The 27,745-nt window shown below is 50.6% G+C and overlaps 1 protein-coding gene across 4 annotated transcripts in view; it reads right to left on the reverse strand.

Moving 5' to 3' along the window:
* TRAPPC8 (trafficking protein particle complex subunit 8) overlaps nt 1-27,745 on the reverse strand; it is a 2,435,788-nt gene that overhangs the window by 384,400 nt on the left and 2,023,643 nt on the right. For all 4 annotated transcript variants that reach the window (XM_069620968.1, XM_069620966.1, XM_069620965.1 and 1 more), the window contains one exon: nt 12,045-12,141. In XM_069620968.1, coding sequence (XP_069477069.1) covers nt 12,045-12,141 — 97 coding nt within the window. The remainder of the gene's footprint in view (nt 1-12,044; nt 12,142-27,745) is intronic.

Below are 27,745 nucleotides of genomic sequence, written 5' to 3' on the forward strand. Positions count from 1 at the left end.
CGGAGGTGGGAAGGTTTTGGACAGAACTGAAGATACGCTTGGCAGAAAAAGGGATTACGCTGGATGTGGAGTCAGCTTGGGCATGCATGCTTGGGGGCTTTCCCAGACCACGCAACCTGAGGCACATTTGCAAGAGGAAGGACCTGGCCTACATCCTGGCCAAAAGGAGGATTGCAATGTGCTGGAAAGCAGCCTCTAGGCCTAGAATACAGATGTGGTAGGCTGACCTCATGAAGTGGGCAGAGGCAGAAACGGCCACCTGGTACGAAGCGGTCAGCAGGGGGCGGGGAGGAGGTGGGACCCCTAGTAGCATGGAGACAATTGGTGGCCTTGATGGCGGGTCCCTTCCAGACCGACCATAGCGATGATGACACGGAAGAGATAATGGCAGCAGACACGCCTGAAGACAAACAGGCTGATGACATGGACACAGGGGCTCGAGTTAAAGGGGTAGGAGGGGGGAGGACAGAAGGGTGTATTCTGTAATGTAGCGTTGTGAAACTTAAACACGGAAGTCCTAATTATTTGTAATGTTTGGAGTGTTATAAAATAATAAAAATCCTTAAAAAAAAAAAAGTTTTAATTATTCTTGTAAGAACAATGAGATCGAGAGTAAAGAAACCTGGTAATCCAGTCACCACCTCGCTCACCCTCTAATTATCAAAAGTAATAAAAGATCGGTCCACAAAAAGTCCTTAGAAAGTACTTATCACCAGATTCTCCATCTGGATTTGGAATGGTTTGTTTTTCAAACATAATCAAAAGGCCTCCTTACCCTAAAAATGGTCACATTCGGCAAGTAAGTTATGGGTCATCCCAGGATCTCTGTCAATGTTAAAATTGCCACCCATGTTGTGGGCCATGCTTGAATTTCATACCGCTGGGGATTGTGTGTTAACTAAGGTGTCATTAACTAGTCCGGTGGGCAACTGCCTTATCTGTGTGTGTATGCATCATGTCTGGTGTGTCTTATACCACCCCGTGACATAATGTGTCTGCACAATGCTATAGTACCACACCATATCTAATACCCCCCAAACCACAAGACTCGCAGGACCAGCACAATGTATGTAATGCTATGCACTGCATATCACATATCATCTTGGTTATCAGTTGCTTCAACTTTTCATGTATTTGACTGATGGTATCATAGGGACATTCTGGAATACATAAAGTAGTTTGGGAACTAGTATAATTTCAATTACCAGTATCAGGCCAATCATGAAAATAGTGAGTTTGATCGACCTCTTAGCATTTCTTTCAACTAATTGTTCTAGTATCTTAAAATAATTTTCTTGCAGAAATATTTACATATCTGTTGACTCTTTTATACCCAGGAACTTCACTTTTGATGGGCTAAATTTCGACCACACATTTTCACCAATCTTATTCTTGGCTGGGGTTAGTTGATTTTTAAGCTGTTATATTCTTTGTATAATTTAACCTCATAAATTGGATGTTATGCAGAGAATCCACAGCTGCTGATCATTGTGGGATCATTGGACCTGAACTCTGACTAATAATCTTCCAAAATGGGGGCCGCCATAGGACGTCTTACCAGCCACCATGTCATGTTGCTCAAAACACCAAACGTCACAGTACTTCAAAGGAAGTAGTTCAGGGGAACAACTCTGGTGTGTTGCATATTTCAGGTAAGTTTCACCCGAAGCGAGTCCTAGTTTCTCGTACCCCCTCTCTCCAGAATCCTTGTGCTCCTTGTATTCTTCCTTCCAGGTCTTGTTTGGGTCCAGTCTCAGCTCCCTGATCAAAGCCTGTCTGTTCCCCCCAGCCTTGCAGCCGCATTCCCTCTCCAGTCTGCCAAAGCCCCCCCCCCCGCTGGGAATCCTCTATCCCTGCTCAACCCGGTACCACAGCCGTGCAGCTGATTTCCTTGCTCAACTCAGCCAACTCCCTTACCTGTTCAGCTGTCTCCTCTGCTGCTTTGCTCTGTTGCTTCCTTCCCCTTACATCTATCATCCATAACCTTGTCCAGTTGCGGGTAAGACTGCCGCTTGACACTTTCAGTCACCAGGTTCCATCAATTCCCAAGGAAGCACTACTTGTCAATCTTCCTGGTTACACTGTGGAGAAGAGTTTTCTTCTCCTTGATGGTTTCCTTTCAGGCGACTTCCCTGCAGCTTACCTGCTTACCAGTTCTTATTGACTAGTGGCATCACAGCTTCCAGTGATGCTTGGCCATACTTCAGCAAACAAAGCCGCTCTACTCAACCGCAACATCCAATATATGCTACTAGAAGAAGGTTAACAGTAGGGTGTTTCATGTATGTTGTCTGCATAGAATGATAAAATAGGTTTCTTGATATAAACCTGACTGCCTCTGCCTCCATGTATTTGCCTTTGTAATCATTCAACTGGTTTGATAGCTAAAGTGAAAACTAGTAGCAATAGAGGGCAATGTTGTCCGGTTCCTGAAGTCAGAATCAGTGGGGATGAGGCCACTCCATCCCCAAGTATCTGAACTGCTGCAGGATTTTGTCTATACTAGACAAAAAATAGGGAAATTGCTACAATCTGCTTTTATATTTGTTAAATCTTTAATGTCTTTTTACTAGCTCTCTGTGCACTCTCAAACTCAAATGCATCTTTCAAATGTAATTTAAACACCTTGTGTAGCAAGCTCTGCACAAAGGTAGACATTTTGCGTGTTCCTTTGCCCAACAATTCCCCTAGGAACCCTCTAATCTGTGGGGTATTTTGTCTGCACTAAAAAAGTTTATTGACAGTGACTATTTTTCAGAACCAAGGCAGTTTCTCTGATCTGTGTGTACGCTTCATAGCGGTTTCCTAATTCTGCTTTGGCATCTTGTCTTCCACATTGACAACACGTGTTGGTTTCCTTAAGTCTCCGTCATATGGAGGGTTATGTGTTTGTTCTTATTTCAGTTATGACTAGGGTATTTTTGTTCTGGAAGTATATTATTTCTCTCCTCTTGTAGCTACCTATTTCAGTGTAACCATGGTGACCTCAGGGCTTTTCTTTCTCGTATGAGGGGAATCAGGTTTTTGTGTTTGTCAGGCATCTTTGTTTCCTCATGGGCACAGACACAAATCAAGTTCAATCCAGACTTGCGGGGGAATGAGCACAGCGGTAAAGCACCCATCAACACAGAGTTGGTTCTAGAACACACCCCAAGATCCCTTTCTAAGGGTGAAGCTTTTCCAGAGGGCGCTCATACCAGCCTTGTTCCAGCAACCAGAGAAGGATCAGTCTGGTGCCCATTTTCATTGACATAGCATGACACACTGAGCCATAATACCTCAAGACTTCCTACCCAGAGATGCCACACTGACGCCTGGACTGATCCTGACCCAAAAAAGCAAGTACCATGGAGGAATGAGAACAAAAAGACAGAACGGCAGAGTCTGCAACATGAGTCTATGCCAAGAACCTTCCAAAGAGCTGCCAAGATTAAAAAAAAAACAGGCATTATCTTTCAGCTTTTGTTGCATCCCTGAGGCCCACTTCACTGCCAACCTGCAACCTCAGACCTCATGGAGCACAACACTGGTTGCCATGACTGCAAGTAACACTTCAAAAGCATTATCTATAACTCTCTGATACTGTAATGTCAAAAACGGAACACCTAAAACCAGTTGGAAGACCAGAGGAAACCCAGACCATGAGGTTCGAAAGCTTTCAGGAGACGGGCCCACCTCCGGAATTGTAGGACCAGGAAAAAAGAAGAACACAGGTGCTACTAGATTTGGAATTTGATCACAGGCATGATCTGAAATTGCCTGTGAAATTGGTCAACACATGTTCACCAAGAGTAAAACTGGTCTATTTGCTGAATATGCTTAATTGCCGAATAGTTGCACAGAAGAATCCTTCAAGAAAGGACTGCTGCTACATTTAAGCAGTGTGTGGTAAAGCTTGATTGGTCCAACAACGGGACCATTTTTTGCCATCAACTTTGCACAGTTGTATTCAGAGACCCCTTTCTAAGAATGTGCTGCTACAGTCAAACACAGAAGTACAAGGGATTCCGGAAACACAAAACTAACACAAGGTTATCATTGATTGGACTCTCCTCTGGCTCTGAAGTAAAGGGTGCACAAGAGAACTTGAACTCTTTATTGGTGGCTAAGCCAGAGGGCACTAAAAGACTTATCCTGCGTAACTTGTCAAAGTCTACATTGAATTACTTACCTACTATTGAAAATACTTTGATATTCTTACCTTAACAGATAACATACTCTATTTTTGGTAACCCGCTGTGCACATTTGGTTAACCCAAATAAATCAAGACTTACAATTATTATGTGACCCACAACATAAACTTCCTGGAGTCGAGTTCGTTGCTTCACCATGGCTACCCTAACTGAGTGGGAAACACTTCATTTCCTTTTAAAATTTGTTTTTTGGCATTATTAGGTCACAACAGCAATGAACAGTAGCAGGTTACATTTGAGGCAGTAGCTGTTGCGCAACCAGGTGTTGTGTAGTATACCAATGAAGCAAACAAAAACAAATAAAATTAAACAAAACTCAAACTCTCCGGGCTTAATAACTAGGCTCTTGTACAGGGTATGCTGAAGAGATCAGCGTCGTGAGGGCAGGGGTGACAGAGGGGGTCTGTCTAGTTGGGTGACCAGGGGGCAGGGTCAACGGTAAAAAAGTAAGCTTAAGTGGGGTAAGGGAATGGGTGACCTGGGGAAGAGTTAGTTCAAACATTGCCAGAAAAAAGTGAGATAGCATCAGATAGAGGTTCATGGGAGTTTGTCATCAGAGGGATGGAACATAGTAAAACAAGTGCTTTCCAAGAGTCAAAGGTTTCCTGTCTGGGCGCCCTTCAAGTCTTGGAATGATCCAGCCCACCCCCTTATCTCCGCTTTGCACCAAGTCTCAAGTTCTGAATACCAAAGTCCGTATTGTGGGCCCCTTAATGTGTTGCCAGGACATGGCAATGCAGTGTTTAGCGAGGATACAGGCTAGGTCCATGAACCTGGTGATATGTCTGATTTCCCTCCTCCTGGGGTATGCCCCAAGCAAACACTCTAGCGGGTTCCAGTTATATCTGGCGATACCAACTAATCTGCAGGCGTGTTCTACTCTGGACCAAAAGACCTGTACCTTGGGACAGTTGCAAAACATGTGGATGAGGTTTGCACCATTAATGTGACACCATGGGCAGGACGAGCATTTATTCCTATTAAACTTGGCCACTCTGCTGGGAGTCATATAGGGACAGAGTAGTATATTAATCTGAAGTAACCTAAATCTAGCATTCCGGGAGACATTCCTAGGGAAATGGAGTAAGTACAAGTTCCCATTCATGATCAGTGATCATGACAGCAGTGTCAGATTCCCAAGGTGCCTTCAAAGGTGGGTGTTGAGCTTTGGACCCACCTAATAAGCAGCCACACCGCCTATTCACAGGTTTCCAGCCATCTTCAAGCATGTACATTAATGCCAGCAGCTCTGTTTCCTCAGGTTCAACTGGCCACCCCTGCCATCTTGCTCTCGCAGTTCCTCTGACTTCCATATATCCCAGGAATTGTCCCCTAGTCAGCCCCGTTTGTTGGGTTAGGTTATCTAATTGTCTAAATGACCCATCTTCAAACAGGTCGCCCCATATAGAGATGCCCCATATCTCTCAGTGCCGGATAGCTGGCAGGTCTTCCCTGGTTTTACATACATCCGTTATGGGAGCATTAGGTGAGTAGGGGTGGCCCACGTGAAGTAGTTTCAGTGCCCGGGACCAGATTTTGCGACCAAGGACCACAATAAGTGGAATGGCATTCATGCAGCCAGACGGGAGTCACAGGATCTCTAAGTCGCAGAGGTGGGCCAGGTGTTGGAGCAATATTGACTCAGGAGATGGGGTCATCAGAGAGCCATTTTGATACAGAACCTAGTTGGGCAGCCAGGTAGTAAAGTTCCAGTTGGGGCAGTTGTGTACCACCTTCACTATATGGTAGGCATAATACCTGCAGGAAGAGTCTGACATTCAGGCCCCAGAGAAAGTCTCTGATTTGCTGATCTAGGAGATGAAAGAACTGTGCCCCAATGTAGTAGCAGACATTCATGAATCAGTACAGCAATCTAGGGAGGACAATCATCTTCACAATTGCAATCCTGCCCATAAATGACAGTGGCAACCAGGACTAAAAAGACATGATTCCCCTTGAGACAATTCATGACCTGGAGGGTGTTAAGCATATGTGTGCCTTCCGTTGTATATGTAACGTGGATACCCAGTATTTAAAGGAGCGCACCTCCCACAGGAGACCAAGCCTGGCAGCGAGCCCCTGCTCACCCTGCAGAGACCGGCCAAAAGGAAAAGGCAAGAGTTCTGTCTATTAAAGACAATCCCAGACAGTTCTGCAAAGTTGTGCAGTACATCTAGAACCACGGGCAGGTTATGACATGGCTCGCACAGGTAAAGCAGGATGTTGTTAGCATAAAGTGATACTAAGTGTCGGGTTCCCCCTATCAAGATGCCCGCACCCAAGTATTCCTGGCGTAAGTAGACCGCCAGAGGTTCCAGGGCCAATATATATAGCATGGGTGACAAAGGGCACCCCTGGTGGGTCCCCCGACGTATGTCCCAAGCTTCAGAGATCTACCTACCAGATTTCACCCTTGCGGTTGGGAATGTGTATAGCAGTGTCACCCAGCAAATAAAGCTTTCCCCCATTCCAAAGCTATGCAGTGAGGCAAGCAGCCATTCCCAGAAGACCGAGTCGAAGGCTTTGGGTGGGTGCAGAGATGCCACCACATAGCTCTTGTTGCAAGAGTCAGTTTGGTCTATGATGTGTTGTAGACTACGTAGGTTCAGGGTAGTGCTACATTCTGGTACGAACCCCGTTTGGTCTGTATGTATCAGGGAGACGCTGACCTTGCAAAGACGCACCAATAGCACTGTCGCAAGTATCTTAATGTCATAATTTAGCATGTCCAAGGGGCGATATGAATCACATTTGTCCATGGGCTTACCAGGCTTGGGGATAGGCAAAATCGGGGTTTCCCGCAAGCTAGCCAGGAGCATAACCAAGTCATAGGCTTCCTCAAAAACCTTGAGTAGCAGAGGAGATAAGGTGGGGTTGTAGGTCTTGTAAAATTTCCGGGGGGAAACCATTGCTCCTGGGGGTCTTACCGGGAGCGAGGGAAGTTATTGTGTCAGAGACTTCCTCCTGAGAGACAGGCTGGTCCAGAAGGGACTGCTGTGCCTGTGTGAGCCTTGGGAGTGAAATTAGTGAAAGTGCCTCAGTTACATTGTTCAGGAGGACCTGTCTATCATGAATATTTAGTCGAGTATAATGTGAAGTAAAGATTATTTTGCGCTGGGATCTCCAAAGGGTCTGCACTCATCCTGAAGTGCCGTCGTTAGGGGTTTAGGGTGTTCGTTTTTAGAGAGCCATCCTAACAGTCGTCTAGGTTTGTCCCCTTTCACATGCGAACAGGCTGTTCGTGTGTTTTAGTCCAACTTGGAGAGTCTCTCTCATGCTTCAAGGCATTACGGGTCCGGATCGCTGCTAGTTCACCTCATCAGGCTGCAGGCCTGTGTCATAGGCCTCCAGTGGCTTAATTTCATCTTTCATGGCTTCTAGGTCTACTCTCAGTGTCTCAGTGTCTTGCATATACCACCAGCACTTGCTATCAGCTCACCTCTTGTCACCACTTTCCTAGCCTCCCAGACAGTGCCCCACTTCTTGACACTGCCAATATTATGTTCTAGAAAATCCGTCAGGGATCCCTGTAGCGCATTTTTAAAGACCGGGTCAGTCAAGGTACCCGTCGGCATTCGCCAGATTGGGATGGGGGACCTGGGGTATGTGGCATTGCACTCAATCAACAGAGGTCAGATAGAGCGTCCAAGATATTCCGCGCTGCAAAGTTCAGCCAACTGTCCCAGTCCGACAAAGAAACAGACTAGTCTGGTGTGTAGATCATGGAGGGCAGAATAAAAGTAGTAGCCTCTGGTGTATGAGTGTAGTTCCCTCCAGACGTCCACCAAGTCCACATCATTTAGTGCAGCGGTTAAGGCAATCGTGACAGGGGGGTGGGGGGGGGGGGATCTGTCAAGCGTAGCGTCCCTGACACAATTGAAATCGCCGCCCCATAAGAAGAAGCCCTCTAGTCTGGACGCCACATAACTGCTTATTGCACGCACATGGGATGGGATATGATGGTTTGGAAAGTAGGAATTCACAATACAAATTTCCTAAGTTTCCAAATTTTCTAGGTAACCTCGCAGAACTACATATCGTCCCTCTTTGTCTCGGTCTACCTCTAATAATTGGAATGGGAGTGAGCCATCTATCCACGTGAGAACCCCCCCCCCCCCCCCGGCGTACTTGGAGAATGTCACCCCATACCCTGTCCCAGCCCAGCGATTCAAGATTGCATCCTGTTCGTCTGCCAGCAGGTGGGTCTCCTGGATTGATGCTAAGGAAATGTATTTGCATTTCAGGCAGGATTTGACTGTGTTTCTACAGAGATAGGATCCCAACCAACGCACATTCCAGGTAATTATTCTGATTGGGGCTATGGGTAAATAGCGTGGGGGGCTTCTCCAGCAATAATTCCAGCAACCACACCCCAGGATGTCATGCATGCTTCATATGACAAAGACGCCAGTAGTGTGTGGGCACTTGCTTCCCGGCCAACCATATATGCCGCAGGGGAGCGTACAAACCCTGGGCTTTCCCTCCTCACTTTTCAGCCCCCACAGTAACAACACCTTAAGAGCCATAATGCACAGAGTAATTAACAAGAAAAAAACCAATAAACAGTAACACCATTAATTGAACTTTATAACATTGCCCAGCAAAGGTACATTGCCAAGGCCAGGGTCGACCACAGAGTACCAGGTAAAGGGGGGGGAGGGGGGAGAGGACCAGCAACGTGCCGGTTACCGGTATCAACATGAGATGGGCGATTAAGGCCGGCAGGAGGTAACTAGGTCTCCTGCTCCCACTGAACAAAAAGAGGTAAGGTTAGTGAGGCTTCAGTGGTAAATATGGCGGGTAACTTAAAAAGCACACAGAATGGTGCGTCACTGATGATCAGTGTGGATAGCTGAGACCCATTATGCTTTGCTCTACCTACAAAGCGTTGTTAAGTGTCTAACAGGCATAATGAGAGCTGGTACTGCTGGGTGACCATTCAAGTGCCAGTGTCATTGTTATGGGCCAGATTGTTGTGCTCTATCTACATGGCGGCTGCCGCAGGGCTATCAATAAAAAAATGATTTGTTATTGTAGAGGATCTTTAGTCTGGCAGGGTATAGCAACATATACTTAAGGCCCAGTTGTCGAAGTCTTGCTTTTATTGGGACAAAGGAGTTCCTGGCTTTTTGGACCGTGGGCGTGTAATCAGGGTATATTGCGATCCTGGAGCTTTTCCTCTGTATGTCACCTCCTTCTCTGGAGTGCCTCAGGATCACCTCTCTATCACGGAAGTTCAGGATACTGGCTATCACAGGTCTTTGGTGAGATCCGGGCAGGGTCTTTTTTGGAGTGATCGATGGGCATGTTCCACAGCAAAGCCCTGCAAGAGATTGCCAGGCCCAATTTCCTGCAGAAACATATTTTCGACATACATCGTGGGGTCTGGTCCCTCAGCTCCCTCTGAGAGTCCCAGTAAACAAATCTTATTCTGGTGGGATCTGCCCTCGGCATCTTTAGCACGAGAATAACACAATGTTCATTATTTGCAGCTCCTTAACTCGCACCACAGGATCTCTGGTGGTGCCTACAGCATCCTTCACCCCTAGTTCAGCAATTGTGACCCTTTCAAACAGTTGCCTGACATCTTGATGAAGGAGTTGGACGTCAACTTTGACCTAGTCAATTCTGGTTTACAGTGATGACCGCAGAGCGGCAATTGCAGCAATAATTTGGTCTTGTTGAGGGTTTTGTGTTGGGGCGAACAGCCCGGATTGCATGCCTTCTTCAGCCTGAGTGGGGTTGCGCTGTTTCCTCTGCCCAGCGAATGAGTCAATGATTGATGTCTTGCCCTTGTTTTGTCGTAGGTGACATTCCAGGGCACTGAGGAGGAAGCAGGTACTTCACTGTTTAGGTGGCTATGGACAAAGGTGGTGCACTCCAACAGGCCCTGGCCGCTCGTGCTAAGTAAAGTACTTGTTCCCGCGCCTACGTAGGACGGTTCCCAGCAGGCTTGAGCGGCTGTACGCTTTGTCGTGTTAGCGTTATCAATGACTAAAGTTAGATCGCTAGATCAATGGTGCTAGGCATAGAAGGATTGGTGCACCTGCAAGCACCCGCGGGGTGGTGGGGTGAGGCAAGCGTGTATCCGCCAATTTTGCAGGGGTGCAGTTGGGCCTAGTAGTGGTTCTCGACTGTTTGGGGTATGCACAGCTGGCAGTACGCGTTGTTCAGGAGCCAGTGATGCAGCCAGTGCCAGCATGAGGATCCGGCTGAGGAGGATCACAAGAGCTGGGCGGTTAGGCAGTGTACGTCAATTTTTTATGGGCAGCACCCCTCAGCAAAAGCAGCACAAAGAGGCAGAGGTGTGCGGGTAGCTAAACAGAGCAGATGATGCGATACAGGGCCATCTCAATATGCGCAGTGTCGGCGGCAGCACCTCAGTGCATGTAAGCTTATGAGAGCAGGGCCCCCTGGTCTTGTAGCAAAATTATTAGTGGCCAGGAGGGGATTCCCCCATGGGGGATGAGCAGGCCCGGCAAGGTCAGTGCCATGATGAGACCCCTGTAGAAGAAGTGGATGCCGATCAAGGAGATGTGGTACCTCTGCGCTTGACCCCCAGATGGGAGTATTCAGATATAGTCAGGTCCGGTGTTCCGGGCTCCCCGCTGGACCAGGTCAGGATATGAGCCGCCCTAGCACAGGCAAGGGTTATGCTGCGTCTGGTCACATCAAGAGGCTGGGCAACCTGCAGAGACACCTGTGGCCAGCGTCAGTAGTGGTGTGGCACCTCTTAGTGGGTCATGTCAGCCGGGCCTCCGAGTGCCTCCACAGCTGCTGTGCAGTCGCTCCTCGGCGCTCACTGGGCAGAGTGTGGCATACTGTCCGGGGGAAAGGATGTGCCTTGGAGAAGGAGCACGCAGATAGACTCCGCTCTTATCTCCACTCAGCTTTGTTGAGGTGGCGCGCCCCATCCAGCCCTCGCCCACCATGTCCACGCAAGTCCCCCGATGTACCTCCTTACCAGATTCCCTGGGTTGTACAGTGCTCCGGGGTTGTCTGCAGCTGTCCGGATGGTAGTCCGGTCATCAAGTAGCGGCCCTGATCAGGGTGTGCTGTATAGGTTGCTCTGTCCCTATGCAGCCGCCATCTTGCAGCGCGAGGGAGGCTCCCGCCGCAACGCAGCGGACACAGTTTCCAAGCTCTGATTCATGTCGGAAAGCAGCTTGTGGTCGAGGTGGTGCCTTCACACACCCCGGGGTGTAATTTTATGCAAAGGTGAGCCGCCGAAGTAAGACGCTGCAAAGATCAGGTAGGATCGTCGTGGAGCCTTCAGTCACGTCTCTCTAGTCTCTACATGGGCTAAAGCCACGCCTCCTCGAGTGCCGAACACTTAAAGGAGACCAGAGCATGCTTAGATTGGTGAGGGACCTCTCCAGGAAGAGCAACCTGCTACCACAGAGATTTGTCCCAACAGGTCCCAAACACAAAAACGAAGTGGCACATCCAAATAACATCTCAGACATTCCTTACTGTAATTGATAGAACCAGAACTCCAAAGAAATATCATCATCAGGTTCTCGGTCTCTTGACGGTCAAATGCTCAATTGCAAACTGTCATGTACCCACCCCAGACCTCGCACTGTGGCTATAGAAATTATAGAAATATGTAACAGATACTCACACAGGAAGGCGTAGTGAGAGTCATATGTAGGGATGCCAGAAAAAACTGAATTTCCAATGTTAATCCACCTAACAGCAGCAAGAACTTAGAGGAAGAAAGATACTGAAAAAGAGTAATATCCTTTTCAACACCACACCCTTACATACTTTATTGTGCAATGTAAATGCAACACATGTTATCAATCTGCCCCTTTTCCTCATGCCAAATAATCAGAAAATGCACAAACCTCTACTGTCTGCAATATTTACACATTTCTGCAGCTTCCAATGTTGACTGCTACTGGATACTTGCACTATGTGAAACTCTTTCACACCTGCTTCACTCTAAAGAAAGAGAACATAATAATATATGCTGGTCTCTATAGTACATACACATCTCAACTTTCTTCACACAAGCAGAAAATAAACTATGAAATAAAAACAATGTTTACAGCAGAGCAATATCATTGTCGAACATGAACATAAGGTTAGAATGTATGGGTAACTGATACTCAGCATTAGTTCCCAACAGACAATACCCTCAACATTATTTACTGAAAAGTTATTACCACATACGTGGTGTCACCATGCTCTAGAATGGAATATTTATTTATTGGACATTTGTATGGCGCCTATACACAAGTATTTCCAGGAGCCACAAGACAAGATGGGGGCTGCGGGGGCGACAAATGGGAATAACAAAAGTTGAACACCAAAAAAATGTTATATTGGCCTTCTGAGAATCCTACCGTGCAAGTGCATGATAAGGCGGTAAGTGCATGAGGGAAAAGGCATGTGCTGGGTGGGCCAAGGCGGCAAGTGCCAGTGGAAAAGGGGTGAAGTGAGGAAGGGAGGATGAGTGCAGTGGACAGGGAGGACAAGGTTGGGCAAGACTGGGAAAGGGAGCCAGAGGGCAAGTTCTGGTAGGGGTCCTGTGGGGGACTGATTGGGGGTGGTCTGGTCCCTGTATGAATCTAAAGCGACCAGGACCCAGTCACAGCAGCAGAGGGAGAGTTAGCACGGGAGGGGGAGAGGGGAGTAATAGGAGAAAAGGAAAGTCTTGAGAAGTTTCTGGGACTGAAGAAGATCCGTCTCAAGTCGGAGGGGAGGTAGGGGGTGGAATTCTAGAGGGACGAGCTAGCCGAGGAAAGTGATCTACCTCCCACAATCTGCTTGGAGAATCGTTTGACCTGGATAGAGTTGGAGCATTGGCTATGCATCATGATATTTCAACACAGGATTACGTTACAGAATGCTCCCGATAACTGTAACATGGATAGGGCATAGGGGGAGGGCTCTAGAGAGCCCAACCAAGATGGCTGCTCCCTTGTGAGCTCCACGCCAGGCTCCTCAAATCCTGGAGTGCTAACGACTGCTGGGGCTAAACTGACATCAGACTCCCACACACGCTGCCGTGCCTCTGTTGTTGGGCATATTGAAACCGCAGCCCCGCATCACGAGAACCACGCAGTCGAACTCCACAAGAGCCCGCTCGTGTGACCGGCGAGGGCCGCCCGGTGCCGCGGCGCGTCACTCAACTGCCGGAGGCTCTCGGTGTACAGCCTGAGATAAGCAGACTGTACCGGAACAGAACACGAGCGCCCTGTTCCAGACCCCATCACACCAAAGGGGCTGCAGCGCAGTGGGAAACGGCACCCCCACTGCGGCCAGGAGAGTGAGGGCGAGGCATGGGGAAGCCACCTCTGCGGCCATCAGCAGCTCCACAACCCGCTTCGGCACCTGCACCTCCTGCTGGGAAGGAGAAGACAAGACCAGCAAATATAAACCCCCAGGCATGGCTGGAGAAGTTTGCCAATAAATCGCAGAACTCCGGCCATCCCCGCTCCCCAAAAGCACCATCAACAGCAGCCGGCACGCTGCAGGGGTGGGCCGGTGCCCGGGCACGTGCTGCTAGTGCATTAACAACGCTGAGCGGTTGGGGAGCGATTTCATTTGTAGACAGTCACACGCCAAGTAATAGATACGTCTCGCTGCCACCCTTCGCCCTCAGCGCCCATTACTCTTCGCGGAGACGACCAAACCACCGGCACCAGCGAGGGCGGCAGGTCCAGGTGCCTTGAACAGCCGACAGCGACAGGGCCGGAGCAGTCGCCGTGCCAGAGTGGACCCGGCTGCTCAAGGGACCCAGAGCACTTGTCATCAGCGGGGCCGGGATGCTGCCTGCCCCTCCGCGGGCCTGAACCAGCCAGCCTAGAAGCCAGCATAGGGGGCCGGCCGCAGCGTGGTGCACAGGGAGCTCTGTGCCCCTGAGGCGGCTGGTGACTGCTCCCCCTTTCTGGGTTTCCATCTACCCAAGGCCTGATCCACTAGCAGCAGACTGTGCAGGGCATGAGCACCTGGCCCGGCCCCAGGCTCCCTGAAATGTGAACCGGGCATACTCGCTTCCCCACGGAGGTAGCCCAAGAGCGTCATCCCTGCTAAGGCCTGCAGGCCTGCTGTACGTCCTGACAGGCAGGCGAGGAACGACGACACATGAGCGAGCTTGATGCAGCCGCCGAACCTACAGAGCCTTGAGCACCCCGCCGACCTGACACTGCACTGTGGAGAAGCTATTACCCAAGCGGAATACCTCTGGCCCACTCCAGGCTCCAGGCAGAGGTGCAAGGTGAGGAGAGGGGGAACCCAACTTTACCCGGACATCCAAACACCTGCACTTCAGCACCGCGCAGGAGCGAACCACTCCTCATTCACCACGCTACACAAGAGTTCAGCAGCACCCCCTCGCCCGCCAGGCTAGGGGTCCACAGACCACCAAAGACTGACCAATCTGGTCCAACCCCAGCCAAAGCGAAGCACCCACAAACGACAGCGCGGTCCTGGGCCAACTCACCCGGCCGAACCCTTGTACAAAACCGCATGCCCATTCGACCGCATTGTGACAAGGAAACAGCCCCACAGAGTCTCCACATAGCGGACCACCTTTAACTGCGCTACATCTCATCTGCCAACTATACCCACCAGCTGTCTCAGACTACCAATCTTCTGCGTGTCCAGGACGGCTCTCGTCCACATTAGCACGTAATTCTCCTGCATCAGGTCCTCCCCAGATTAGGAGCGCTAGCCCCACACATGGGAATAGCAGACAAATCACAGAGGAAGCTAATGTTCAAATCCAGCTCCCTGGCTAGAACTTTCAGGCCACTGATACCACCAGCACCCCCAGAACCGAGGATGGATCCAAATGACGGCGAGGCCGGGCCCGACCCGACATATGGAAAATCCTGCTAGACCTCAAAACTGGGATCTGCAACCTAGATTCAAAACTGGATACCCTGTCCTCCAAAGTCAACCAACTCCAACATCGACTAGACAAACATGAGGATAGATTAGACACTGCAGAACATAGAGTATCAGACATAGAGGAAAAAACCATGGCCCTCACAGCCAGGGTGGCCACACTGGCAAACCCAAATGAAAACCGTAATAGCAAAAAACAAGGATTTAGAAGGGAGGAACTGCCACAACAATATAAGGATGGTAGGAATAAGAACAGCAATCCCCACAGAAAATGGAAGAGTCCATAGAGACCATCTGCAAGGAGCTCTACAGGGCAGCTGCTCTGTCTCGGCTTTTTGTGATAAAAAGAGAGTGCACCGCATACCTGCGACCTGTCCCGCTCCGGGCACCTTCCGAGCCTGATCATTGCAAAACTGCTTAATTTCAAAGGCCAGGACACGAACCTGCAACTCGCAAGGGAGAAGGGGGAGTTATCCTACGACGGCGACAAGATAGGGATATACCCTGACTTTTCACAAGCAGCTCAAGCAACGTGCAAGACCTTTACCAGACTGAAGAGACTCCTCCAAAAAAAAACAGGTTCAATACTCCATGCTCTTCCCGGCCAAGCTACGCATACAACATGCAGGCGAAGCACAATTCTTTGACTCCCCCAAGGCGGTCAGCCGCTACTTAGACGACACTGGATGCAGACTAGCCCGTAACAACCCAAGACTGAACGAAGAGACCCAACCTGAGACTCTAAGGCATGGGAGGAACCAACACCACACAATTGCGCTCTCCATACAATAACCACAGAGATCACCATCCACAGGTGAAGGAGACCAACAACTCACTCCTTCCAATTGCAAACCGAACAGTAACTCAACAATATAACCCACAGTCGTGTTTACTCATATTAGTTAATGGAGCCGGCAAGCTTGGGTGGACTCTAGCGCCCCAAGCGCAGCACTGTTCCACAGTGTCTGGTTTAAAGGGTGGGTACATCAAAAGGGCGAATTGGGGGTTGCCCGCAAGGGAGGCAAAGGTTTAATAGTTTCAGAGACTGCGTTCACCGTGATCCCGGTCACCACAGTCCACCCCCCCCACGGAACCTCGGCACATGGAAGAGGCATGCACGATTTCCCTCCACACAGCCTAAGGCAGCCCGGAATGATCCGTCTAAACAAGCCATCACCACTGACCATTCGAACTAGCAACGTGGAACATTAGGGGAGGAAACAACCCAGCCAAAACACAGAAGATAGTCCACTACCTTAAATGGCACAACGTGGATGTCACCTTTATACAAGAAAATCACCTCTCGTCCTCAGAGAATCAACGGGCCCCCCTGGGAGGATGCCATAGATACTGCTGCACCTTCTCTTCTTACACCAGAGGGGTGGCCATTCGGATGAACAAAAACATGAAATTCAGGCTGCTAGCTGTATCACGGGATACTGAAGGCAGAGCACTAATGGTACAAGGGGTACTAGAAGGCACTGAGCTGGTCTTGATATGCGAGACCTACGACTTAGTAGACATATGGAGACTCACTCACCAAGCATCCCGCAAATACACATTCCACTCCTGGGTACACGGGACCAGCTTGCGCCTGGACTACCTACTAGTGTCCAGGTCGCGCGACCTACAATGGGGCGAATGCCGGATCCTAACCCTGACCCGGTCGGACCACTCCCCAGTTACCCTAGAATGCATCCCGACTGACAACCGCACGAGGCGCCCTCCATGGAGATTCAAAGCTGGGGCACGTCAGGACCCGGTGTTTGCCCAGGAACTCCGGGACGAGAAAGAACTTCCTGTAAAGACTGGAGGGGCGGTTTGTACTCTCTATATGGTAGAGGAGAGGCACAGAGGACCCCAGCCAAGATTCTCTATTGTGGTAGCAATGAACGAGCAATCAAGGCCTAGCTTCTCAGGAGTTCATGCAGGCTGGTTCTTAAGTGCAGTGTAGTCCACAAGCCCCCACAAAGAAAGTCCACACACTGCATTCGTTAAAACAGTTTTTATATAATTAAGTTCAAGGTTATGTACACAATCACAATAACTCACTTTGTTCTCAGTAAATCTACAATGGAAAATATATACAGTTTTAAGTGGTACCACAACTATTATTAGATTCCATTAAAGTGCATCAACTGTACTCTGGTTAAATGTCACACAAATCAATTAATAAAGGTGACCAACAATAGACATAGGAGGAAAGCAGTTGGTTAGAACAATTGGCAGAATAATGGCCTCTACAGTTAAACACAGTTCTGTGTGGATATCCCCCCCACCTGGGTAACCTCTAAAGTAGAGATATGTCACAAGCCCAGTCCATATATTGTTCTAGAAGTCTTATTTCCTTCTAAAATAGTTCTACAACCCCAATGTACCTGGAATAGCAGAGTTAGTTGTCGGGTCATCGACGGATCCTTCTTGAGCCTCTCCCTTTAAGGCAGGAGCCACGGATCGCTGAGATCCACCGAGGAAAAGGGGTGAACGACGACGGTGAGGTGGCAGCTTCGTTCATCGACGGAGTGTTGGCATCCTGCAAGGAGGAGGCGTGCGGGACACCTCGGTGACGATAGTTCAGGACCGCAAAGAGTTCAACAACATTGGCCCAGCAAGGGCGTTGGTCGTCGGCGACTCTGCGGTCTTTAGGTGGCGGGAAACCCACCAGCGGATGCTCCTTGGTGCATCAGCGGCCTTGACTTTCTCCGGCAGGACAAAGTGTTTGGTGGTGCAGGCGAGAGCGTCCTTGGATCAAATGTGACTTAGGCAAAGGGAGCACAGCGGCTCCGGTCAGCGACGGCGGTCGTCGACGGCGATGGACAACAGTGTCCGGGGGCTTCTCCTTGTGATTCCATGGCAGTCGCTGTCTCCGGTCGGCAGTCTTTTGTAGGTCTGTCTACCAGGGAGCGCTGGCAAAGATTAGCACTGCACAATGGTTCCTCGTAGCTCGGGAAGAGGGTGCCTAACCATGTCCTCTCTGGGTCAGTCCTTGGAGACACAGCAGGTTTCAGATCGACGAAGTAGAGCAGCAGCAAGACTTCTCTTCCAGCAGGGCTTCAAGGTTAAGCTTCAGTTTCACTCCAGTTACTCTTAGTAGTTTGGACTTCAACTTCTGAACACGAATTCTAGCAGTGAGAGGCCCCCAAATATACTGGTTGATCTCTCATTCATTCTGCTGGGTCACACTCAGGCAACCAATCGGTCAGAAGGGCATTCATGCAGGCAGGCAGCCAATCAGGTGCACAGTGAATTCAGGCCATTCACTTCTCTCAAGACACTCACAAGTTATGTGTATTGGGATAAGTACCCAGCCATTCAACACTCCACACTGCATTCATACCAGTTTCGGGCAGGGCTGTCTCAGTCATTGGGTCAAACACCAGAAACCAGACATCCACAACAAGAAGTGCATATTGGTCACACTCTCCATTCAACCAGGTCCAACCCCCACAGTGTGTACCCACAACATACAGTATGGAGCTGCCACCAGCCCATACCCTGCTCTGTGGGTCACACACAGGTGCCCCAAAACATACACTAGGAGCACAGGTTTGCACCCCCACCCATGGGTACCATAAGGGAATCCCATGGGTCTGTACACCAAACCAAAAACAAGAAGAGCTGCACTGCCAGGAGTCCCCACATGGACTCCTGGGCAGAAAACAATACAGAACACAAATGAAAAAGGTCTACAGGACAAGGACAGAGAGGCCCTGTCCCTCCAATGCAATTCCAGCATCACACTTCCTCACTATCAACTAGGAGTTGGCTCCCTGGCACGAAAAACATTGAAAAACACACAAAAAACACAAAAAACATAGACTTAGCTTGCAGAGCAAACCCGAGGACTCCCAACACTGAAGCGTGCAGTAAAAATCTGAAGATGGCTGCCAGAGGACTATCATTTGATGGGGGCAGTGTGACCCAGAGGACAGTGATTGGTTTAAAGGAGAAAGACAGTTTGTAAGTGAAACCTTTTTTTATCGCGGATTCCCAGCCCGACGACGGGGGTATATTCATGAGCATGTGAATCCATGCCAGACCCATGCTGGAGAAGATGGATCTTTTGAGAGGGATGGAAATCAGAAACCACCTTCGGAAGAAAGGACAGCCTGACTCTCAACGTCACCTTCTCTTTGGAGAAAATCAAATAGGGAGGTTTCACTGGCAAAGCCTGGAGCTCAACGCCTGGGAGCTCATTCACCAGTGTAGCGGAAGCAATGGTGAGCAATAAAGTCACCTTAAGGGCGAGTAATCATAAAAAACAAGAATTAAGGGGCTCAAACAGATCTCCCATTAGAAACGTTAACACGAAAGACACAAGCCAGAACAAATTGTCGTGGTGGAAACTGATTGCGCAATCCATGCAAAAATTGCACCATCATGGGAATAGTGAAGAACAAGCCTTGCACCGGTGTCCTTTTGGCCCCGTCTGGGCCAAAGAAAGCAGAACATCTAAAACAGAGGAAGTGGAATAGGTAAGAAAACATACGCCACCTGTATGCATAAGTAGGTCTCCTAGCAGAGAGGAGCATGTCCACTCCTTATACCTCAACCTTTCAGCAGAGGGGCATGAAGGTACAGGTCGGTGAGGTTCGGCTTCGACCCTCTGCAGAAGGTATCTGGGAGGGCAGATGGACATGCCTGGCAACGCTGGGTACCACATTCTCTGTACCCAGTCTGGAACTATTAAATGACAGTCCAGGCATCCCCCCCAGGGGCCCTGTATTGGAAATTGCCTGGAGCAGAACTACTCACACTTCCTGTTCACACTGGAGTGAAGAGGTCCACCTCAGGAGTCCTCCATCGGGAGAACATCTCCATGACTTCCTGATAGAGTCCCCACTCCTGGGAGGCAGAAGTCTGTTTGCTCGAGGCACACACAAGGAGTTCTCACTGCCGACCAGATGAGCTTCCATCAGAGAAACTTTCTCCAGAACCCAAATACAGAGCCACATTGTTTCTCTGCACAGAGGCAAGGAGCCCACACTACCCACTTTGTTGAGGTAGCGCATGGTCACTGTGTTATCGGTCAGGACCAGCACAGTCTTGCTATGCACCAAAGGGAGGAAGGTGACCAGGGCCAGACTGATAGCTCTCATCTCCAGCAAATCGATTTGATCCCGTCAGGTTGCTCACCATCAGGTCTTGTAGGGGACCACCCCAAACCTTTCAGGGACGCGTCCGAGACCAGCGTCAGTTGGTACGAGGGTTGACAAAAGAAACCCTGCCTTCAACAGGTTGCTTAACTGGGCATCACAAGTCCAGGTCTCTGGACACCGTTGTCGAGACCTGGAGATCCGAGAAGCATCCTTGAAACCGAGACCACCGACAACTGAAAAGCCATAGTAGCAAACTCATGCGTATCCAGCCCACCGATACCAGAAGAATGCAGGAGGCCGTAAGACCGAGCAGATGCCGGAAAGCTGAGTCTGGGATTGGAGGACATGGACCATCTTGGAGATGTTTGCCACTCAATCCTCGAGTGGGAAGCCATTCCCTGGTCGAATGTCTAATACGGTACTGATAAATTGGAGAGACAAGAACAACGAAACCTGTGACTTCTTGAAGTTCAGGGAGAAGCCCAAGCTGTGCAACAGACTGCATGTGCAGACACCTGGTAAGGGAAGCGTACTTGGATGAGCCAGTCATCTTGGTAGGGAACTACATGAATCCCTTTCCTACTGAGGCGACCCACCACCTCTGCCAGCAGCTTGGTGAAAACTCCCTCTCATATTTTGACAGGACTTAAAATAGTCCTGTGGCCCTGAAGAAAGTGGTCAATTTAATATACCATTGAAACCGGTAGGCCTGGTTTGACATTTGTTCTGAAGCAATAGACCACTGGGCTGGTCCAAAGGTCTTTCAAAGAGGATAATTACACTCTTCTTAAAACACGATAGAAGATTTAAAGTACATTACCCTCTGGTAAGGTCAAGTTGGCACACCGATGGAGTACGGTCCACCAACCTATGAGAGCTTCTTTAGACATTAATGTGTTTTATATGTTTATTTTGGTTTTAGACGCTAAGCTAAGAAAAAGAATAAAGTATAACAGATTTCATTTGCAAGGCATACGACATACAATCTTAAATTTAATAAGTGTGTTTTTTAGACTAAATGTTAACAGTGACTGTGAGAGAATAGCGATAGGGCTAATTCTTGACCTATCTCCTCACCCTAGATAAGCGGCTCATAGGCGCTACCTAGGAACAGCCACCACACAAGGGAGCAGTTAGATCTGTTGGAGGGCAAGCTATGTTAGAGTTAAACTATCGGTAACATTAAAAAGAAAGTAATTTCAAGTAGTGACCTAATGTCTCATTGTGTGATAAAATACTAGGGGAATTGTCAGGCACGAGACCCCAAAAAGTGTGTTTTTGGTAGTCTTGCAGGGCCAGATGAGGATCCACCAAGTATCAGGCCGAAACTCAGTATGGTGACGTCGGCAGCACAGTAGCCCAAAATCAAAGCGGACAGCCACAGGACGGTTCCAGGGCACTTCTGAAGGCTTCCTTTGGCAGGACACTGAGCAGACGTCGGGAATGGATGGTCCCTCCACTCCAAGGGCCGTATCATCTTCGCAGGACTACTAAAGATCAAGAGCAAGGTAGGGCTCCTCCAGGACAGCAGCAGAAGTTGGTTGCCAGGTCTCCTTCAGTCGGGTCTCGGGGATCTTCGTGGGTCTCACAGCTGGATAGGATACTTGGCTCCTTCAGGTTTCTCCAAGATCTCTGAAGAATGGGTGCAGGGGGCCTCTTCTAATCCTAAAAGGCAGGTAAGAGCTGAAAATCTCACTAGCAAATAGCAGGACTAGCCCACAGACCCCCGCCCCCCTGCAGTGGTCCAATTAATAATCGCTTCTTTCTCCAGCTGAGCGTGGAGAGCGGTCGCCGGTGGCCTTAGGGGATTGCAGGCCTTGAAAGCCCTGCCTGGGCCTCCGTGAGTTTGTGCATTTAATATTGTGTAAAGAAAAAGTAACGTTGTTTTATTTTTCTCGCGCTCCCAGCGCGTGTGTGGCCTGCTCCTGCTCCCCCCCTCCCACTTCCTGGTCTTTCCCCTCCCTCCCCGCCTCCCTGCCCGCCCACCCCCCCCTCTGATTGGCTGTGTCCTGCCTCCCCTCTGGCCTACTCGACGGCCGTTCCCCACGCTCGCTTCTTTCTCCAGCTGAGCGTGGAGAGCGGTCGCCGGTGGCCTTAGGGGATTAGCAGGCCTTGAAAGCCCTGCCTGGGCCTCCGTGAGTTTGTGCATTTAATATTGTGTAAAGAAAAAGTAACGTTGTTTTATTTTTCTCGCGCTCCCAGCGCGTGTGTGGCCTGCTCCTGCTCCCCCCCTCCCACTTCCTGGTCTTTCCCCTCCCTCCCCGCCTCCCTGCCCGCCCACCCCCCCCTCTGATTGGCTGTGTCCTGCCTCCCCTCTGGCCTACTCGACGGCCGTTCCCCACGCTCGCTTCTTTCTCCAGCTGAGCGTGGAGAGCGGTCGCCGGTGGCCTTAGGGGATTAGCAGGCCTTGAAAGCCCTGCCTGGGCCTCCGTGAGTTTGTGCATTTAATATTGTGTAAAGAAAAAGTAACGTTGTTTTATTTTTCTCGCGCTCCCAGCGCGTGTGTGGCCTGCTCCTGCTCCCCCCCTCCCACTTCCTGGTCTTTCCCCTCCCTCCCCGCCTCCCTGCCCGCCCACCCCCCCCCTCTGATTGGCTGTGTCCTGCCTCCCCTCTGGCCTACTCGACGGCCGTTCCCCACGCTCGCTTCTTCTCCAGCTGAACGTGGAGAGCGGTCGCCGGTGGCCTTAGGGGATTAGCAGGCCTTGAAAGCCCTGCCTGGGCCTCCGTGAGTTTGTGCATTTAATATTGTGTAAAGAAAAAGTAACGTTGTTTTATTTTTCTCGCGCTCCCAGCGCGTGTGTGGCCTGCTCCTGCTCCCCCCCTCCCACTTCCTGGTCTTTCCCCTCCCTCCCCGCCTCCCTGCCCGCCCACCCCCCCTCCCCTCCTCTCCCTCTGCCTATAACCTCCCCCCCTTCCTGGGCAGCCCTCTGCCCGGCAGCCCCTGCGGCTAAGGGCCCCAGGCCAAGGGCGACTCCTACAGTGCGGCTCCCTGTGTGTCTGCAGGTGTCCGCAGGGGACGCCAGGCGCAAGTTCCACCTGTTCTCCAGCCCACCCCACCTCACCTCACCCGCACGATGCCTCGCCCCCCTATTCTAATTTTCCGGTAAACTAGAGTGTTTCTCTCCTCTCGCAGGAATCTCAAACTTAGGTGGCCCTGACCCCCTACGCATTACTGTTTGCTCTTCACTGTGTTAAACTAGGGTGTTTCTCTCCTCTCGCAGGAATCTCAAACTTAGGTGGCCCTGACCCCCTACGCATTACTGTTTGCTCTTCACTGTGTTAAACTAGGGTGTTTCTCTCCTCTCGCAGGAATCTCAAACTTAGGTGGCCCTGACCCCCTACGCATTACTGTTTGCTCTTCACTGTGTTAAACTAGGGTGTTTCTCTCCTCTCGCAGGAATCTCAAACTTAGGTGGCCCTGACCCCCTACGCATTACTGTTTGCTCTTCACTGTGTTAAACTAGGGTGTTTCTCTCCTCTCGCAGGAATCTCAAACTTAGGTGGCCCTGACCCCCTACGCATTACTGTTTGCTCTTCACTGTGTTAAACTAGGGTGTTTTCTCTCCTCTCGCAGGAATCTCAAACTTAGGTGGCCCTGACCCCCTACGCATTACTGTTTGCTCTTCACTGTGTTAAACTAGGGTGTTTCTCTCCTCTCGCAGGAATCTCAAACTTAGGTGGCCCTGACCCCCTGCGGATTACTGTTTGCTCTTCACTGTGTTAAACTATTGCCCTCCACTCACTTCCTGTCTGCATACTCGTGTCGTTCGCCTCCCCTCCTATTCCATGGTGCTCTCCATCTCGCCTATCTACTCTAACTGCTTCTCCATTGACTATCCTGCTCTCCTCACTAAATCCGGTAGGAAAAAGTTTAAAAAGGACATCCTGGTCTCCAACCCAGGCCTCCCTATCGCTGACACCTACACGAGCGCCTGCTCCAAGGAAACTCTCACTGACATTCTCTTCTTCGTGCCTTCACCTGACCTATGGACCCTTCACATGGTCGCTGTGCTCTCTCCTTTCTCCACCTCTCCCATTAATGGTGGCACCCGTTGGGATGTCCTCTTGGCCCCTTTCCACTCCTCTAAAGCCATCATTAATGTCTATGCTAACGGGACCGTCTTGGTCCAAGGCCCTCAGGCCAACCTTCACCTCTTTGATAGACGCTTCCCATGCCTCATCAACTTCCTCTCCGCTCCCGCTGTCCCCCCTCCTCTATCCTCAGCTACCTTGCCTCCCCCCTCCCTCCCTGCCCCCTCCCTTGCTCCCTCTTCAACTCCTTCTCTAACACCTCCGCAGGGTGTACCTCTGATCTGTACCCCTCCCCGGAAGTTTTTCAAGGGTGGCAACCTTCTCCACATTGCCACTCTAAACTCTCGCTCTGCCATCAAGCACTCCTCTGATATCTGTCGCCTTCTTGAGGAACTGGACCTCGACATCCTCGGTCTCACTGAGACTTGGTTCACTGCCAGCTCTGCCACCAGCTTCGACACACTCCTACCTGACGGCTACAAGATCCTCTCCGTGCCCAGGCCCAACCGTTCAGGGGGTGGTGTTGCCCTTATCTTCCCTGAGTGGATTCCTGCCACTGTCACTCCTACGCAGACCTACTCCTCTTTTGAATGTCTTGTCTGCCGACTTTCTCTCTCTCCTAGCCATTCCCTTACCGTGGCTACTATCTATCGGCCACCTGGTCAAATTTCCTCCTTCCTCTCTGAGTGGGCTGATCTCTCCTCATCACTCCTGTCCTCAACCACCCAACTCCTCTTTCTCGGCGACTTCAACATCCACCTTGATGCCTCCTGTCCCCCCACTGGTCTCTTTCGCGAACTCTGCAACTCTCTCTCACTCTCTATTCTCCCTTCTGGTCCTACTCACTCTGCAGGGCACACTCTTGATGCTCTGATCTCTTCTGACCTTCCCCTCTCCCTCCCTCTCTCCACTCCTCTCTCCTGGAGTGATCACTTTCTTCTATCCTCCCACCTCTCCCTCCCTACCCCACAGGCAAAGCCACCCTCTTCACTGCCACCCACCTTCTCGGTCATCCGACCCATGAAGCGCGTGTCAGCTGAGGCTTTCGCTGCCACCTTCTCGCCCCCTCCTCCCCCCTCGGCTGACTCCCACCCCGACACAGCCCTCTCCATGCTCTATTCCTCTATATCTGATACTCTCGACATCCTTGCCCCCGTCATGAGAATCCGCCTGAAGCCCAAAGCCAAATGTAATTCTTGGTACGACTCGGATCTCGTCACCCTAAAACGCAAGTGCAGGGTGGCAGAGAGGAAATGGCGTGCTTCATGTTCATCCTCTGACAAACTGGCCTGCCGCCTGCTCCAAAGGCAATACCGGCTCTCCGTTCTCACTAAGAAGAGAGCCCTTATCCAAGCCCGCATCTCTGAGGCATCAAACAACTCGGCCGAACTCTTTAAAATCTGCAAGGAGCTGGCCAACCCTGCTGCAGTCTCTACCTCTCCTGTCCCCTCACAGGCCCTCTGCACTGCACTGGCCTCGCACTTCATCTCAAAAACTCAGGACATCCTGTCCTCACTCTCCTCCCCTCTCCTCCCTCCCTCTCTTCCTGGCTCTTCCTCTTGCTCTCTTGCAGCCGCCCCTCCGCCCTCCTTCTCTTCATTTCCACCTTTTTCTGCTGACGAGGTTTCCAGACAAGTCCGATCTATGAAAGCCTCGTCTAAACAGGTTCACCCCTGTTCCTCCAAAACCATCAAGGACCACATCGTCTCCCTGGCTCCTGCCCTGGCTGACTTTTGCAACCACTCATTCGCCTCTGGAGTCTTCCCATCCCCCCTCAAGCACTCCCTTGTGCACCCCCTCCTCAAGAAACCCTCTTCCGACCCCTCCTGCCCGGCCAACTATCGCCCAATCTCCATTACTCCCTTCCTGGGCAAGCTCCTGGAGAAACTGGCCATCTCCCAGCTTAACCTCCATGCTGAATCTGTGGGTAATCTTCATGACCATCAATCCGGCTTCAGAGCGGCCAGAAGCACGGAAACTGCTCTCCTGAACATCCGTGAGGACCTGCTCCTGAACCTCGATTCTAACACTCCCTGTGTTCTCATTCTGCTCGATCTCTCCTCTGCCTTTGACACTGTCAACCATGCCATCCTGCTCAACCGTCTCCGTGATAACCTGGGTATCACTGGTCAGGCTCTGGCATGGCTGACCTCTTTCCTCTCTGGTCGACCCTCCCAGGTCCAAATGGGCTCCTTCCTCTCTGACATCTTTTTCTCCACCTGTGGTGTCCCCCAGGGATCCAACCTCTCTCCCTGGCTTTTCAACCAGTATCTGGCACTCCTTGCCCACCGCATCGCCGCCCTCTGCCCCCACTTCCAGTGCTATGCGGACGATACCCAGCTCATTTTCAGGCTACCCTCGGCCTCCTCCTCTCCTTCCCTCATCTCCGACTGTCTGTCTGCTATCCAGGAATGGTGTGCCGCCAATGACCTCTGCCTTAACGCCAGTAAGACTGAGATTCTACTCATCGGCGCACCCACTCCCTCCTTCCCTGCAGCTCTCTGGCCGGCCTCCCTTGGCCCCCTTCCTGCCCCTACATGCAAGGCTAAAAACCTCGGGGTCATCTTCGACTCCACACTCTCCTTCTCTCCTCATATATCTGATGTCTCTAAGAAATCACACTACCAGCTGCACCTCCTCAGAGGTATTCTTCCCTTCCTCTCCTTCCCCCAGAAGCTCACTGTCTCCCGAGCCCTGGTTCTCTCAAGGCTGGACTACTGTAACAGCCTCTATCTTAATCTCCCTGCCTCCACTCTCCGCCCTCTGCAACTTATCCAGAACAGAACTGCGAGACTTGTCCTTGGCCTCAAGCCCAGGGACCGTATCTCTCCAGGACTGAAATCTCTTCACTGGCTCCCAGTGGCTGCGAGGATTAAGTTCAAAACCCTCTGCATTGTCCACAAGGCCTTCTGGGGCTTGGGGCCTAAATACCTTCAACTCTCTCTTCCTAAATATCTTCCTTCACGAGCCCTTCGCTCATCCATCTCTAACTCCCTCATGGTCAGCCGCTTCTCGAAGCAACGCGCTGGGGGTAGATCTCTCTCCGCAGCAGGGGCCTCCCTCTGGAACAGCCTGCCTGCCTCCCTGAAACTTGAGGAGAACCATCTCCGGTTCCGGAAGCACCTCAAAACCTTCCTCTTCGCTTCTGCCTTCTCTCTCCCTCTCCCCTGCTAAACCTGCTTAACTCCCCACTGAATTCTGCACTTAACCTGCATCTGGGCCACTCTCAGCGACCTCGGTCCAGGGCCCAGCCACTCTCCACTTGCACTGCCCCCCTGGCTCCCCCTGCACTGTGGGACTGTCACTGTATCCCTACAGCCCCCTGCCCAGCACTTGCTCTGCACTTACCTCGCACTTGCCACCAGCTGGCCCCTTTTATTTATTATTTATCATTATTATTTCATTACGCCACTTACCTTGTACTGCACTTTTCCCCCCACCTCCTCCCCCTGCACTTTCTCCTTTTTCCCCTTACCTCTGCACTTGCGCGATCTGAATGACACCTGGCCTAGTAGGATCGCTTGTCCTTCTTCCCCTTGTTTCCCTCCCTCCCTGCCTCG

This window comes from Ambystoma mexicanum, chromosome 5q, assembly GCF_040938575.1.
Source record: "Ambystoma mexicanum isolate Mex_15411 chromosome 5q, UKY_AmexF1_1, whole genome shotgun sequence".
Lineage (NCBI taxonomy): Eukaryota > Metazoa > Chordata > Amphibia > Caudata > Ambystomatidae > Ambystoma > Ambystoma mexicanum.